General features: G+C 41.8%; 1 protein-coding gene across 1 annotated transcript in view; it reads left to right on the forward strand.

Annotated features, from left to right (window-relative positions):
* The window catches only part of PDIA5 (protein disulfide isomerase family A member 5), a 101,134-nt gene that overhangs the window by 55,252 nt on the left and 31,280 nt on the right, over positions 1–14,602 (forward strand). Inside the window, 2 exon segments of the mRNA XM_054381249.1 lie at positions 12,517–12,587; positions 13,641–13,804. Of these exon segments, the coding sequence (XP_054237224.1) occupies positions 12,517–12,587; positions 13,641–13,804 (235 nt within the window).

Here is a 14,602-nt window from a genome sequence, read left to right on the forward strand (position 1 = left end):
GCACTAAACAAGGCTATTTCTGTACCATAATATAAATAAAGGCACCTATGCCATTTATAATTGTTTTCTGTTAGCAATGAGAATAAAGACTCTCTGTCTATATGTGCTTCTTGATATCTGTGCCTCAGCTGATAAATTTATTTAGATTCCTGGATGACAACTGAGTTCTGAACATCTCTAAATATGGGTTGCACTGCCAGTCAAGTGGTGTTAGATTCTTTAGTTACCCAGGGACTTGCTGGGACCTAAAACGTTCCTGTGTCACTTGAGCATAAAAAAGCCTTGTTTGTGATTTTGGTTTCCCCATGAAACTGTTTGCTGGGTCAAATGCAGTTTTAAAAATAATTTTCTCCAGAGCATTTGGCAAGTTAGTGCAGGTTGCAGCCTTTCTGACTCAATTTGTCAAAGGAATAGAAACCTCACAAATTTCCCTTTCTATGGGTTTTTTTTGCAGCATTTTTGTCCAAAGCACATCTCAGTCTCTTGCACAAAATAAACCCAACCAAGTTGCTGATAAATTATTTCAGATGCTACTGAAAGATGTTGAAGTCTAGGACTTAAATAAAAGTCAATTCAGAAGTGGGTTCTAGAAGTGTCTGCTTTTCAAGCATAGGAGTTACTTTTCATTATGTTTTGTTAGTGCAGATGACATTGCTAACATTTTAAACAGTACCCATTCATGCAACCTCATGCAGAATGAAGTCCTGTCACCACCATAAGCTGTAGTCTCCCCATGTACATTCAGCAAGACACAGATCTTAATAGTCTCCAGTGCTAATTGCTGGTGTTTGTGAGTCTTCTCTGGTTGCTTGGGAAACTCCATGGTTCAGTAGTGATGCTAGAGGTAACAGGGTAAAAAGGCATTTTGGTGGTACTGCTTGTGTGAGTGTGCATTTGCTTTTTAAAGGATTAAACTATTAAAATGTTTTTTTCCTGCAATATTTCTTCTACATGAGCCTGAATTCATGTTAAACCTGTCTTCTTCCTAGCCATCTTCACAGGAGTTCTTCAGAGACTTCATATAAGCTGTAGTTGCAGGACGTAAGGTTAGGAAAAAATGTCAATATCCTTAGTGGGATATTGGAGCCATCACAATTTGATAAGGAGGAAAGGCAGGGAAAATGCAGCACTTTTCCCTCCTTAATTTGTTCTTGGGAAGTGCTTTGGAGATGCAGTCCTGATATACCTTTTCTTGCTCCCTGCTAATGGCAGGAAGGGCAAAAATAAATCTTGAGATGATAAAATGCACTGCACTTTTGATATGTTGTTGAAATGTAAAATTCTTTTCCTGTCCTTAGATATTTCTCTCCCTTTATAAACCAACATGATAAATTAAGCAGGTAGTGCTTTCCAAAGCCAACTATTCAGCTATGCAGGTTTTTAATTGCACAGGGAGGTGTTTTATCAATTTAGCTTTGAAAAAAATGCTTTTCACAACTGTCACTCCTTCCCTCCTCCCTCTGGTGCATTAAAACCCAAGGTTTTAAGCCACTTTGTGGACTCATTATTAAGAGTGCCAACCAATTAGCCCAGTATAAGATGAAGGCCTCCAGCTTCTAACCAAGCAGCAGGCTGGATCTCTCCCTGCCAGCACAACATCACTAGTTTCAGTGGACTTGTTTTTGTTTCTTACTGCTGCATGTGGTGAGATTAGGATGTAGGAATCCATTGCTCACTTTATACTTAAAGCAAACACAAAATGTGCACACAAAATCAAATCTGGTGTTTTTTTTTTTTTCTTCAAACTGGCTTTTATAACTTCAAATAAGTGAGCCTCTCTTTCAGACCCCCACTGGTTCCATATGACAGCTCCTTATGAAAGCAAGCTACCATCGCAGTGAGCCCTAATTGGTACGTCTGTTGGCAGACTCAACAGAAAGGCCACGAGTTGAAAAGTCTGAAGAATTAATTTACTGTGCAGCATGAAAATAATAGTCTTTCTAGCACAGGTCAGCAGCAGCCTAACATTGGCAGCCTGTGATAGATAAATAAAATCTCAAGTTTTTCCATACTAATTCATGACATTCAAGGATTTTTTTTTTTAAACACGTAAACTTAGGCAGTTGCACCAAAGGAGGCAAGAGGCTTGTGGGTTCCTCCCAACAACAAGCAGCGCAGAATATGGAATGGATGGAAATATCCTTTCATTTTTATTTGTCCTTGTCATATCTAGCATCTGTGATTTTAAAAATAAAACATTGTCTGCGTTCAGTGGCTACATAGAGAGCTTCTGGTATCTGCCTTCAAATGTACAGCCTCTGGGATAAATATAAACAGTAGGTAGCTGGGAAGCTGTTCTTGTTAGACCTGTGCTAGGAATCCCCTTAATTTATTTAACATCATCTAGTGGCAGCTCTTCATCAAAAGCTTCTGGTTGTCTCTACTGATGGCAGCAGCTTAGTTGAAGTGGAAAATTCTCTTTCATCACCAGTGATGTGCCTTCAGGCCTCAGCCTTGGCACCAGCCAAATCAAGTGTTTCCAAGAGAAGCTGTACAATTGTCCGATGTCAGGGGTGGTCTCAGTACTCTCTCTTCCTCCCAGGAGGAGTGCCAGTGGTAGCATCTACTCCACTATTCCTCAATTCTGAGATTGTTTCCAGTAGTATAAACTAGTTAGAAACAGGTGAGTTCTCAGCTCCTGAATCTGCTTCCACCGAAATGAGCAAATTCTGTTTATTTCAGAGAGAGGAGGCCTGGGACACCCACACTAGGCTCATCAATATTTAAAAGCATGTAAACTTACAACAGGATGTTGCTTGATGTAACAGGTATTTGAATATCACCAAAAATCTCAGGGACTGTAAACAGTTGAGTGCAATGACCTGCCAGTGCAATGACCTGCCTCATTAAACTAATTATAGCAATGACTTTCAGGGGAGATTTAATCACAGACTAATCCAGGAGTTCTTGAAAATGCAGCCAGCCAGGAAAAAGAGGAACCTGACATGGATTTTTCCTTTAATGACAATTCTATTTATTTTTCTTGAGGGTTTTAAAATAAAAATCAATATGAGATTTTAGTGGTACTTAATATAAATAGAAATGTGGAGAGTATAAAAATCCTAATAACGAGCTTGTGCAGTAAAACTTGATAGGATACCTAATGAAAAGGGTGAAGACAGCAATGACTGACTCCATTGTCTCTTTTGTATTGGTCTTTTGATACTAGAGCACACAGTTACATTACTGCCTTTTTTTGAAGCAGTGTGTGCTCTTTGGGCAGGGTAAAGTCACAAAAAAGGATGATCCAGTGATAAAAGCAATAGCCTTAGTGTGAAGATATGAATGTTTAGTTCCTTGCCTTGCTTTCATTTGTACAGTCATGATCCAAGTTGCTAAATATTTGTTTTGGTTTCCGGTCTAAGTGGTGATAAAATTTCACCTTGAGTGGGAGTTATATCTAACAATCCATGTCCGGATTGCAAGATGCTCCCGTATTGCAAGAATTTGCATACAGAAGGCATATGAGCATTGCAAAGACTTGGTTAACATGAAGGGAAGGAGGATTCTGCCTTCAGCATTCCCTGGCTTGTGGTAGACAATTGGGTTTTTGGCCCCCAGATTTTGGAAAGCCCATCTGCCACTGGGTGAGCACACAGCTCAGGCAAGATTATTTTAGCTGGAGCTGATGACCTGCAGTCTCATTACAGCCTGTGCATTGGTTTGTTCTAATTCAGCTTCATACTAGAAACAGTGGCAAATCCAGACTTTGGGGTGTTCAGGCTACGCTGTCTTCAGGCTGGATCTCCGCTTCTGTGCCATGCTGCTGTTTTGGGGACATGGCATGTACTTGGAATAATTTATATGCTAGCAGTTTTGGGTATCGAGAGCAGTATGTAATGCTGGGCAGTAGCAGAGGAGGAAAGGAAGGAGCTGAACTGTAGATACTTGGTTTGTGAAATTTGGGGAATTTGTGCCAAGTACATTGCTCTATGCTCATCTCCAGTGGGGAGTAATTATTTTCTCTATTAAAGACAACATTTTGAGGCTCTTCCACTCAGAAAAAGTTTTCCTGTGAATGTGTGGCAGGTGGTATGAATGGAACATTAGTTTCTTTGGGGATTTGCTGCCTCATTTCTCACATTAGTATTGCCTTTCCTCTCCCCTAACAAGTCCTTATCAACTGACCAAGACTATTGCAAAGGACTAGCTATGGCTGCCTAGGGGCAGCTGAGAGGTGACAGTTGAAGGGAGTCTCAAGCTATTCTCCCCTTCTCTGGGTATCTGTTTTAGATAATTTATGAGTGGTCTTTTAAAAGACTTCTGTAATTTTAGCTGTGGAAATTGTCATCTCAGTGTGCATTTTGGGTGACTGTCCTCCCACAAGCTTGACCTTAGTGTATGTGTAAGCCCCTTAATGCTCTCATGGTAAGTTCTGATAGGAGTGAAACATAACCTATTTTTATCATTTTCTTTTTGCTTGCCACTAAGTATGAGTTGACAGTAGGAACTGGTTTTAAGAATTAAGCACCAAGTTTATTTTTTCTGAAATAAATTAATTTTCCTGCCTAGGTAAGCTTAATATATGGTATAGGGCTTTCATTTGGAACGTGCCTCACTATATCTTTGCTATTTGAATCATTACCAGTAGAGTTTTCATTATGAAGTTTATCTTCCTAAATACTTTATGGCTTCAGTTTTTATTATCTTTTGGAAGGTAGAACAGAGAACTTATTTAAAGGGCAGATAAAGAACAGAGAAACCTACAGTGAAAGATTGCTTGTTTGCATGTCTGCTCCTTATGCCCTTTCAGATGGTGAGTTGGCCAGTGATGCTGTCTTCCAGAGTCACTGGTAAATGAATCCATGGCTTTGATACTGAGGTGGTGTGCCAGTGGCAGAGGTGCTTCTTCTCAGGTCCCGACTGTTTGTGTCTAGTGAGTACACTTCTCCAATGTATCACGGTACCACAGTATCACGTACGTTAGAGTTTGGAAGGGACCTCAAGAGATTGAGTCCAACCCCCCTGCCAGAGCAGGACCGCTTAGGGTAGTCCACACAGGAATGCATCCAGGTGGGTTTTGAAAGTCTCCAGAGAAGGAGACTCCACAAGTGCTCTGGGCAGCCTATTCCAGTGCTCCGTCACCCTCACTGTAAAGAAGTTTCTCCTCGTGTTGAGGTGAAATCTTCTATGTTCAAGCTTGAACCCATTGTTTCTTGTCTTACTAGTGTACACCACTGAAAAGAGCCTGGCCCCATCCACTTGACACCCACCCCTGAGATATATATAGACATTGATGAGATCCCCACCATTGTGTCTCAACACTGATTTCTACCAGTTGCACCATATAGTTTTGACTAGCAGGCTGTATACCTGCAGCATAATTTTCAATAGCTGGAAGCTGAAGCCAGACATGGAATGGCATTAAGTAACCATGTGATTTTTGTTGTTAGTTTATTTTTATTAAAGGCAGTCATTAGCTTGAAAATCGTTCCTGGGCACATGCTGAAGTTTGTGTCTTTGCAGATGGGGGTATATTTTTGAAGGCTAATTTCAGGAGCCTGGTTCAGCCAGGCCTCCCTGTAAAGCTAAAACTGGAGAGAGGACTGGATGAGGGCAAGATAGAGCAGGAATCTCTCCATGCATAACTCTCAGAGATCCCTGGGAGGCAGCAGTCTGCGGCCGAGGAGACAGCCCTGGAGATCACTCACCCTTTCTCCTGAGCTTTTATGTCAAAAGAATATATGCTCCAGCATGACCAGGAATGAAGGCAGAAGAATGTGTTCTATAATGGTTCATCAGAGCTGTCACCTCTTCAGTCCCATGCAGGCAGCTTGTAGGACTTAGTGTTTCCCTTGGCTCTGTGCTGAGCCTTCCCCACTGAGGTCTGTTGCTGACTGTAGGTAGCCCTTCTGCTGGAGCTCTGAATCAGCAAGGATGCAGACAGGGTTCCTTCATGATTCCTTTGGTTAAGCACTCTTCTCAGTTTGATCTGATTTATTTTATGTAATGCAGCGAGCTGACTGTCTTTTTGAGGTGAAAAAAAACCTGAAATAATCAGAACTCATTCTGTAACTGTCTAAAACTGTTTTCAATCTGCTGCTGCTGAACAATTTCAGTGATGCTGGGAGGGGCAACAATTATGTCACCATAGAAAAGGCAATCAAGAACTGGGATTTCAAATGCTTGCATCTCTACAACAAGGTGGGAGGCCAGGTGGGGCTTGCTCAGCCTCTGTTCTCATGTACCAGGGAGTTTGTGCAGTGTTGACCTGCCCCTGTGGTATGATCAGGAGTTTCTAGGTGTCCATCTGAATGCTTTGGTAGTGACCCCCCATGTGCTACTCTGTTCTCCTCAGTGCTCCGAGGCTTTCTGCCATGGGTGCGTGCTCTGCAGCAAACACAGGAGGAGCTCCTGGGAGAGATGAGGGCAGGCGTGGGGTCACTACTGCCTCAGCCAGTCATGGGGAGGAGAAGGGGTGACCAATTTGTAGCTGTTCAGTGCCCTGAATTTGCATTGAAGAGCTGCTGGAAGCAGGTGGGGGCGTTCTTCTCTGTGCACATGCTGGGATTGGATTTGCACAGATCATTGCACGCACAGATTGACTGTGCTGTGAGTTTGTGATAATGCCAGTGAAATGGTGATAATGGTGCAGATGAGATGCTGTACTGCTGTCCTCTCACTGGGATGAACTGTGCAGTCCACACAGCTGAGCCATTAGGCTGTAACTGCATAAATGTAGCATGACTGCAATAATCCAAACTGCTGAGGAATTTTTCTTCAAATTCTATATGTCTAGTTCCTCAGACTTTTTCCCAGGTTGATCTTTCACGGACTTTCTCGTTTATAAAGTCATAAAGCTGCTTGCTTGTCCTTGATCCCTAAGCAATGTAATACTTGGCCAAATCTAACCTACCTTTGAAAGTACAGAAGTGAGGTGAAATGTCTGAATTTGTGTGCCTGTACATTTCAAGCTGTTGAAAATTTAATTCAGTGTCATGTTAAAGGTGTTGCAGCTGCTCCTCCTGATCTTTACAAGAAAACATCAAGCCCTGAAACACCTTTAAGTATGTGGAATTTTATCTGGGTGGGCAATGCTGCTAGTAAGAAGGAAATGGACAGTTTAGTGGGAGTAAGTACCAATAGACAAAGGGTGCATAAAATTTCTTGAGCTCCTGATCCTTCCTAAGGTGATTTATTTTTCTGAAGCAGAAGCTTGGAGATGTGGGCATGGTCTGATGGCTGGAACCGTTATGACTGTTAAGTGAACACAGTTGCAGATTCACCTGTGATTATGGGGAGAAACAGCTGCTTTTGTCATCCTCCCTCCCTGCCAAATTTGTGGATGATTTCCCATCAGATGTCTGCAATGCAGATGGCTGAATTATGCAAGGGCATCTGCAGCTGTTGTAGTTTATGCTGTCCTACACTGGTGAAAGAACTGTAAGCCACCTCATGTCAAACCTTAGAGCTAATCTTTTGCATGATGCATAAGAAATCTTTGTGTGTTAAAAGACCTCCATGCAGAAGAGAATATATTTGTGTTCTTGCATAGGTGATAAGAAGGCTGGAACTTGTGTGTGTTTTTGCCCGAGCTCCAAGGGTTGTGTCTCACTGCCGTGCACGTATTCTTGCTTTTATATATACAGCTGTATGTTCAGACTTAACAACAGGGCACACATAAGGGCTGCCTTGTCTGCTGTGTTGAGATATCACTGCCCCTTTGGGATTAGGAATGGAGAAACCAAAGGTGTATACCCAGGAGAGCAAAGGTGCATCTGAATTTTTTGAGGTTTTTTTTCTGAAAGTTGCCTATAAATCTTCTCTGAGTATAGACACTGTAGTGACTCACTTGCTGAAAGCAGAACATGCTTTGTACTTCAAATTTGTTGTTTCACCTGGCTAATGGTTACTTTTGGTATGCAGCTATGGCTGGATGAAGAGCTGACATACAATAAATAGGTGGTACATGATAACAGTACTCAAGCAGTCTGTTGATGGCAGAAATGTAGTGATTCTTTACAATCTTTATTTGCAATTGAATTTATCTCTAGAATTCATGTTGAATATTCCTTGTCCACACCCACTTGAATGCTGACTTTTATCTCTTGCCCGTCACGTACACTTCATATCTTCAGACAATGTTGTCTTGAAATAAGAGGATGTTACTGAGGTGCTTACTTATATAGCCATAATAACCTGAAAGAAGCAAACAGTGACTGACACAGAGAAACAGATTTATGTTCTGGGGACAGCACTAAGGCAGCATATGCAGGAGCTTAGCTGGAACTGCTTGACTAGTTTTCTGCCTCTCTTCTGCAGGCAAAACTTGGCTTTAACAGCAGAAATGTTTGCATTAATTGACTTCTGAAAATGTTTGGAGCAACTGTACTCTGCATTGTGAGTCTTTGCCTTGGTGCCAAATAGCCTGTTTGGCAGATCTGTATCTGTGAACAAATACAGGTATTTACTGTGGAAAAATGTTGCTTGATACATTTGCTAATCTTCTCTTTGTCCATGTGCTACTTGCCCTTGCTTGTTTGCATTACTCTGTCCAAACTTGACCTTTACTTCTGCATATGGTCACTCTCTGGGAAGGAGGACGAAGTGCTGAGCGAGTGTGGTCCTCTGCCCTGCTCTGGCATTCTGGAGGGAAGTGACTTGTCTGCACAGGGGCAATGTGGAGACCTTTGATCGCTGTTGTTATGGGTGTGCAGCTGAGCTAAACTGTGTGACAGTGACTTCACAGGAGGAAGGAGTTCTTTATCTGCCCGACTGTGCAGTGCAAAGGAAAAGATTGATTATAAATAAACTGGGAAAACAGAATCCTTGCTTCATTTAGACAACTGTTTTAAAAATGGTTACTAAGGGCCTGTCTCATACCAGATGTCCTAGCACTGATTTGTGTAAGCTTTAACTTTTCCCTATCTTGTAACGCTCGTCCTTTACACTTACTTACCCCTGAGTTCTTTTTGAGTCTTGGCCCTTGCATCTCAGGGCTCCTTCTGTGCAAGAGAAGCAAGGTGAGGTGTTGAGAGGTTGGAGTTGTCCAGAACTGTTCAGCACACCCAGGCACTGAAGCTTGGCTGGTTTCTGCTTCTGGATGGAGAGTAACTCTGACTTGCACCTCCAGGGAAGCTACTTGTATTCTGCAAGAAAAAAAAACAATGCTTTGGAAGTCCTTCTTATGTAGACATCTAAAAGGACCTTGGGTGTTTCCGCCAGCTGTGGCTCAGGCTCAGAGGATGTCAGTGCTTGGAGCAGGCTGCACGGCATCCATGTGTTGACTGTGACCTTTCTTTTCTCACCTGGGATTGAATAAGTCACTTCCCCCTCATAGTCTTTCAGTTTTAATGTCAGTATACATTTGACGTGGCAGTGCATCTTTTAAAAGCACATCAATTACAGCTGCCCCCTAGACAGCTGTGGGCTTCCTTCCACGGTGCAGCACACTGGAGCGTCTGAGCTAAGGGCCTGCAGGTTTGTTGTTATTTTCCCATTCGTTTTATGAACAGAAAACATCTAAGACTAGAGGAGCTTAACGCAGAGGGATACAGTTGCTGCTAAACATCCTTTATGTAGCAGTCAAAGGAGAGACTGACCTTCGAATTCATTTAAATGGCTTTTTCATTGGCCTTGGGTATTTACTGTCAATCCTCCCAGGATTATTGAAAGATAGGCTAAATAATCATAGGAGGGATGCATTGATTGCAGTGTGTATGTCTGACTTCTAATTCCTATCTCCCTTTTTCTGCAGTGGTAGGTGGAAGCAGGCTGCAGCACACAATAGCAAAATTCTCATACAGATGGCTTGAAAGGCATCATTTATTGTGGGAGAAGCTCTTGAGATTCAATGTCCCTCTTTCAGGTTCAGTTTAATGCAGTGGCTTTTTTTCCAGGCTGTGGTGTGTCATGCTGTGGTCTGTCAGGGGTAGAACAAGCATTGCATGATAAAGATTTGAGGACTTCAGTTTGCATTTAAGTGCCTCTAAAGACCTGATCCTGCTTCCCCTTTATTTTAAGCCTGAGTGAGCTAGCTTTGTGACAGTCAGTAGTGCTGTGATACTCATGAAAGAACTGAGGACAATGACATTTCACAGTCTGGAAATCTTTCTCCAAAATATTACTTATATCAATTTCAGATACTTTGGATTTTTTTTTATATCTTGGGCAAAGTATGCCTGGCTTGTTTAGTTTTGTTTGTGTTTTTTTTTCCTCTACATGGGTTTGTGAAAACTGGAGTTTTTTTATGCTTTTGGTTGATCAGTTCTAACATTAATGACTATGTAATACAGCTTAGATTGCGTGGATAGCGTATCTAGAGCACAGTGTGGAGCTTGCTCTGGCTCATGACATGCTGTGTAAAGCCCATCATGGTGAAGTTAGCCCTGCAAAAAAAGCTGTTGCAGTTTTTTGTATAAATTTGAGCTACCTAATTCAGAAATGTTCCCAGGTACCTGGGCTGGGACTTGAGATGCCCTTTGTTTAAAAGAGAGGAAGAGCATGAAATGAATAAAGATTCCTCCTCCTAAAAGGAGAAATAAATCAACTCAGGCAGGTGTCAAAGGGAACTGTCAGCCCCTTCCACAAAGCCATATGCCTGCAAGTTTTCTGTGGGTGGCAAATAAATCATTTTGCCAGCCTCTTTTGTGCTCTTAACCAAGACAAGCAGTGCTGAGACAGTAACTCTTCCTCAGCCTTTTCCAGCTTCTTCCTGAATTCACCTCTGAAGCTGTTGCATTAGATTGCTGACTTGGTAGCACATGCTCTCACCACTGAGTAAAACCAAAGCAAAGCTTCTCCAGCCTCATTCTGCTGCTTCTGCCACATTAAAGTATTGGGGTTTGTGCTGCTTCTACCACATTCAAGTATTGGGGCTTGCTCAAAAGGACATGGGGCTTTTTACTGCTGTGGTTGCTAGGCAGATGACTCAGCAGTATGGACCTTAGCTGGTGTTTGGTCTGGAATCAACCATTTGGGTATTTGCTGTAATTCTCAGGTGGGATTTGCAGTCTTAATTCAGACAAATCTACCCTCTTCTATAAACATGCCCTAAAAGTATTTCATGGTGTGGTGCAGTGGTTGCAACTCTGCTGAAGTCTGTTTGCTGTGGTGAAGTTACATCTGTATGTCCTATCGCTTCTTGGCTGCAAGCACTCTTTGACTTGTGCTGTGTAGAACATGGTTCTCTGGTTGAGTTCAGGCTTAGGTTTGCATCTGCTGGCTTCAGCAGTCATCCCATTAGAGAGAGCCAAAGCAGTGCTGGGTTTTTTGGGTTTTGTTGGGGTTTTTTTGACTGGTGTAAAAATAGCCCCAACCCTGTTGCCCATACACCTCAGAAATGGCTTTTGCTGAAGCTGCATTGAAGCAGATTTCCAGCCCTATTTTCTGATACGACTTCGAAAAGCTCAGCAAAGTCTGTGCTTCCAAGTGCCCGTTCCAACAATAACAGCTGAAGAAAGGAAGGCTGGCTGCTGCTGCTGCCAACAGGAGGGAAAAGCACATAGAGGCATCGCATTGAGGTTCTTTTGCACCGGGGCAGGTGAGCACACCGCATCTGGGTCATGCCGTGAGCCTCATTACAGCTCTCTGTCTCCATTCCACATGCAGCAGCCAGCTCTCGCCCTGCCCGGGTGTCTCTCTCTGCTTCTCTATCCCTTGGGTCTGTGGTTGTGCTGATCCCTTAGGGGCAATAGCAGGGGCTGTGTGGGTGTGAGGAAGGGGCTGTCATGGAGACCCAGCCTCGTGCTGTAGGTGCTGAAGTGTAAGCTGACATTGTGGCAGGAACCTCACCTCACCCTGAAAGTTCAGTTTGCCTGGAAGCAATTGCACCAACTGAAAGCAGTTTAATTTATACCCAAATAATGCATTCTAAATCTGCTCTTCTCGCTCGCACATTCATTTTACTTTATTGTAATGTCAGCACTTAGCAGTGAAGTAATGGCAGATCTCTGGAGAACTTCGCACAAGCAAGAAGGCACCATTATCTTGGTTTTACAGGCCCTGCTTATGTTTAGAGCATATGTGGTGGTGTAATTGCACTGAGGTGATTAAATCAGTGGAAATCCTTGCTAGAAGGGACATGCTGCACCACTGTAAAGCGGGGCTTATTATCGGTGCAGTTTAATTCTCGTTACTCAATTAAGCTGTGCTAGTATAAGCCTCAGCTTAAAGTTGAGAAGTCATGCGAGGGCCTGCGTTGTTTCTTTTTAGAGCAGATAAAGATTTGGCAACTGGAATGGGTGAGGTTATGCGTCACCCAGGAGCACGATAACAGCGATGGGCTTGACAAAATACTTTATTTTTAGTACTTTCTGGGAGGAAAGAGGTCTGGGTGTGAATTCATGGACTTTATTATTATTTTTTGATACGTTAAATTCTTTGCTTAAGCCAGACGTGCCACTTTGGAAAAGATCCTAAATTACACTAAGGCTTTACAAATGAATTAAGTAAAATTCATAGTGAATTCTAGTAAATCTCTACCCTGTGGTTTAGGATTTAGATGGGTCAATGAATAACCATGACGTCTACAATTTAATTGGATTTTTCTTTTTTTTTTTCTTTTTTTTTTGGCAGGGTGTGGGCACTGTAAGAAAATGAAGCCAGAATATGAGAAGGCTGCAGAGTTTCTCCATGTAGCCAGTGATGTAAGTTAATTTCCTTTATTATATCCTTCAAATAATCAGTAATAAATAACTGGAGTAATAAAAGTGACTTTTCCCTCTACAACAAATTCAGCTGTTCTCATCCTCCCACAGGACCTTTCAAAATGTGCTTCCAAAGTACAGTCTCATCGCTAATGCACAAGCCCTGCCAAAGTCTTACAAAGAACATTCTGTCTTGAACGAAAACAAAATCACAAAATGTTTATGTATTCTGCTGTGGGCCTTATACATAACATGATCAAATCCAAAATGGACTTTCTTTTTTTTTTTTTTTTTTTTTTCCCAGCTACTTAAAGACATGAAACATGAAGAAACATAAGCTTTTATTTATGAATTGGATTGGAAAAAAAAAAAAAAAGAGGTTGATCCCTCTTTCAAATACTCTGGTTTTATGGTTGCATCACTCCATTAGCTTCATTTGAAGTGTTCCGTCAGCATGGCTGAAGAAGAGAGATCCAATAATATATTAGTGTTATTGATTCAGTCTCACACTGTGTACTCCATGAAAGAGGGGAAGTAGGATTAGTCTCCCTCATACTTTAAGCATCTTCAGTAGAGACATCTAGAGTCCATTTGTAGTTGCTGGAGAAGGAAGAGAAGAGAAAAACAGATCAGATTAATAACACTGTACAAGCTCTGTGACTCTAAAGGTGGTCTATGTTAAGATGCCCACAAGGGAAAGATGAATTTGCCTTGAAATAAATTTGTCTTTAACAACATTCCTTTCTTCTGGGAGAAATTGGGATTTGTGGGAGGAAATGCCATTCCTGAGAACAGCTCTGAAGTTTTACAGTGTGGGTTACTTATAGGAAATCCCGTCAGAAAGGGGAGGAGAACAGGTAACTCTCTGGTTGCTCTTAGTCCATAAGGTGTCCCTTCCTGGATTTGCATCAGTCCTCTTTCTATGTATCTTTGCTGAGTACATGAGAAAGTGAAGGCATCTAGATCACGAGTGATTGCCTCCAAGTCCACTGTTTCCTGCCACAGGAGTTTCTGTATGTCGGTGGAATTTACAGTTGGTGATCTCTGTTTTAGAGTCCAGGTGTACTAGCAGCTGTTGATGCTACCATCAACAAGGCACTGGCAGAAAGATACCACATCTCAGGGTTTCCTACTTTGAAGTATTTTAAGGATGGAGAGGAGAAATACACTCTACCGCATCTCAGAACAAAGAAGAAGATCATCGACTGGCTGCTAAAGTAAGTTTTGAGGGTGTGGGATGGTATTTGGGTTCCTGGTTACTGGCTTCTAAAGACTGCTTTGGTGAGCAAGATCTTAAGCCTAGCTTTGTCAACTGCCTAAATCCCTTGCTAACAAAAACAAACCAAATTCCAGTGTTCAAAGCCATACAAACATGAATGTTAATTATGGTCTCTAACACACCAAATCCTTTGTTTGCTGCAGGGTGTTTCATAGCAGTTCTGGTAGTTCTTTCCCAAAATAAATATTTTTCAAATATACCCTAAGCCTCTAACCAAAGAAGGAATAGCAATGGCTCTGAAAAGTAAACAGAACATTTGTTGCTCCCTCTTCATACTAAGCAGCCAATTTCCCTGTTAGTAACTGAATTTCTGCAGTTGTACTTTACTCTTTCCAGCATTTCAGAGCCAATACCTAGAATACCAGCTACATGGAGCTGAAGGAAGGTCAGCAACATCAACAAAACCAGCACCTTTGTCTGCACTAACCAGCTTTTCTTGGGTCTTGTGCTATAATATGCAGAATGAAGTTTAATGTATGATGAAAATAATTTGAATTAAATTCAAAATGCTGATACAATTCTCTCTAAGCATTTTGGAATAAAATATAATTTTTCTTTAAGTACTGTAAGCCTAATGTATTTTCTGCACTATTCAGTAGGAAAGAGCTGCCAATGTTTTGTGAAGTTTTTAAATCATTTAACTGTTAAGTGCAGATGGCATGAGGATTGTAATTTTTTCCCTCTTATTAGTGGGAGGAAGGGATTTTTGTGGAGGTTTTGGGGTTTTTTTGTTTGT

This window comes from Indicator indicator, chromosome 5 (assembly GCF_027791375.1).
Source record: "Indicator indicator isolate 239-I01 chromosome 5, UM_Iind_1.1, whole genome shotgun sequence".
NCBI lineage: Eukaryota > Metazoa > Chordata > Aves > Piciformes > Indicatoridae > Indicator > Indicator indicator.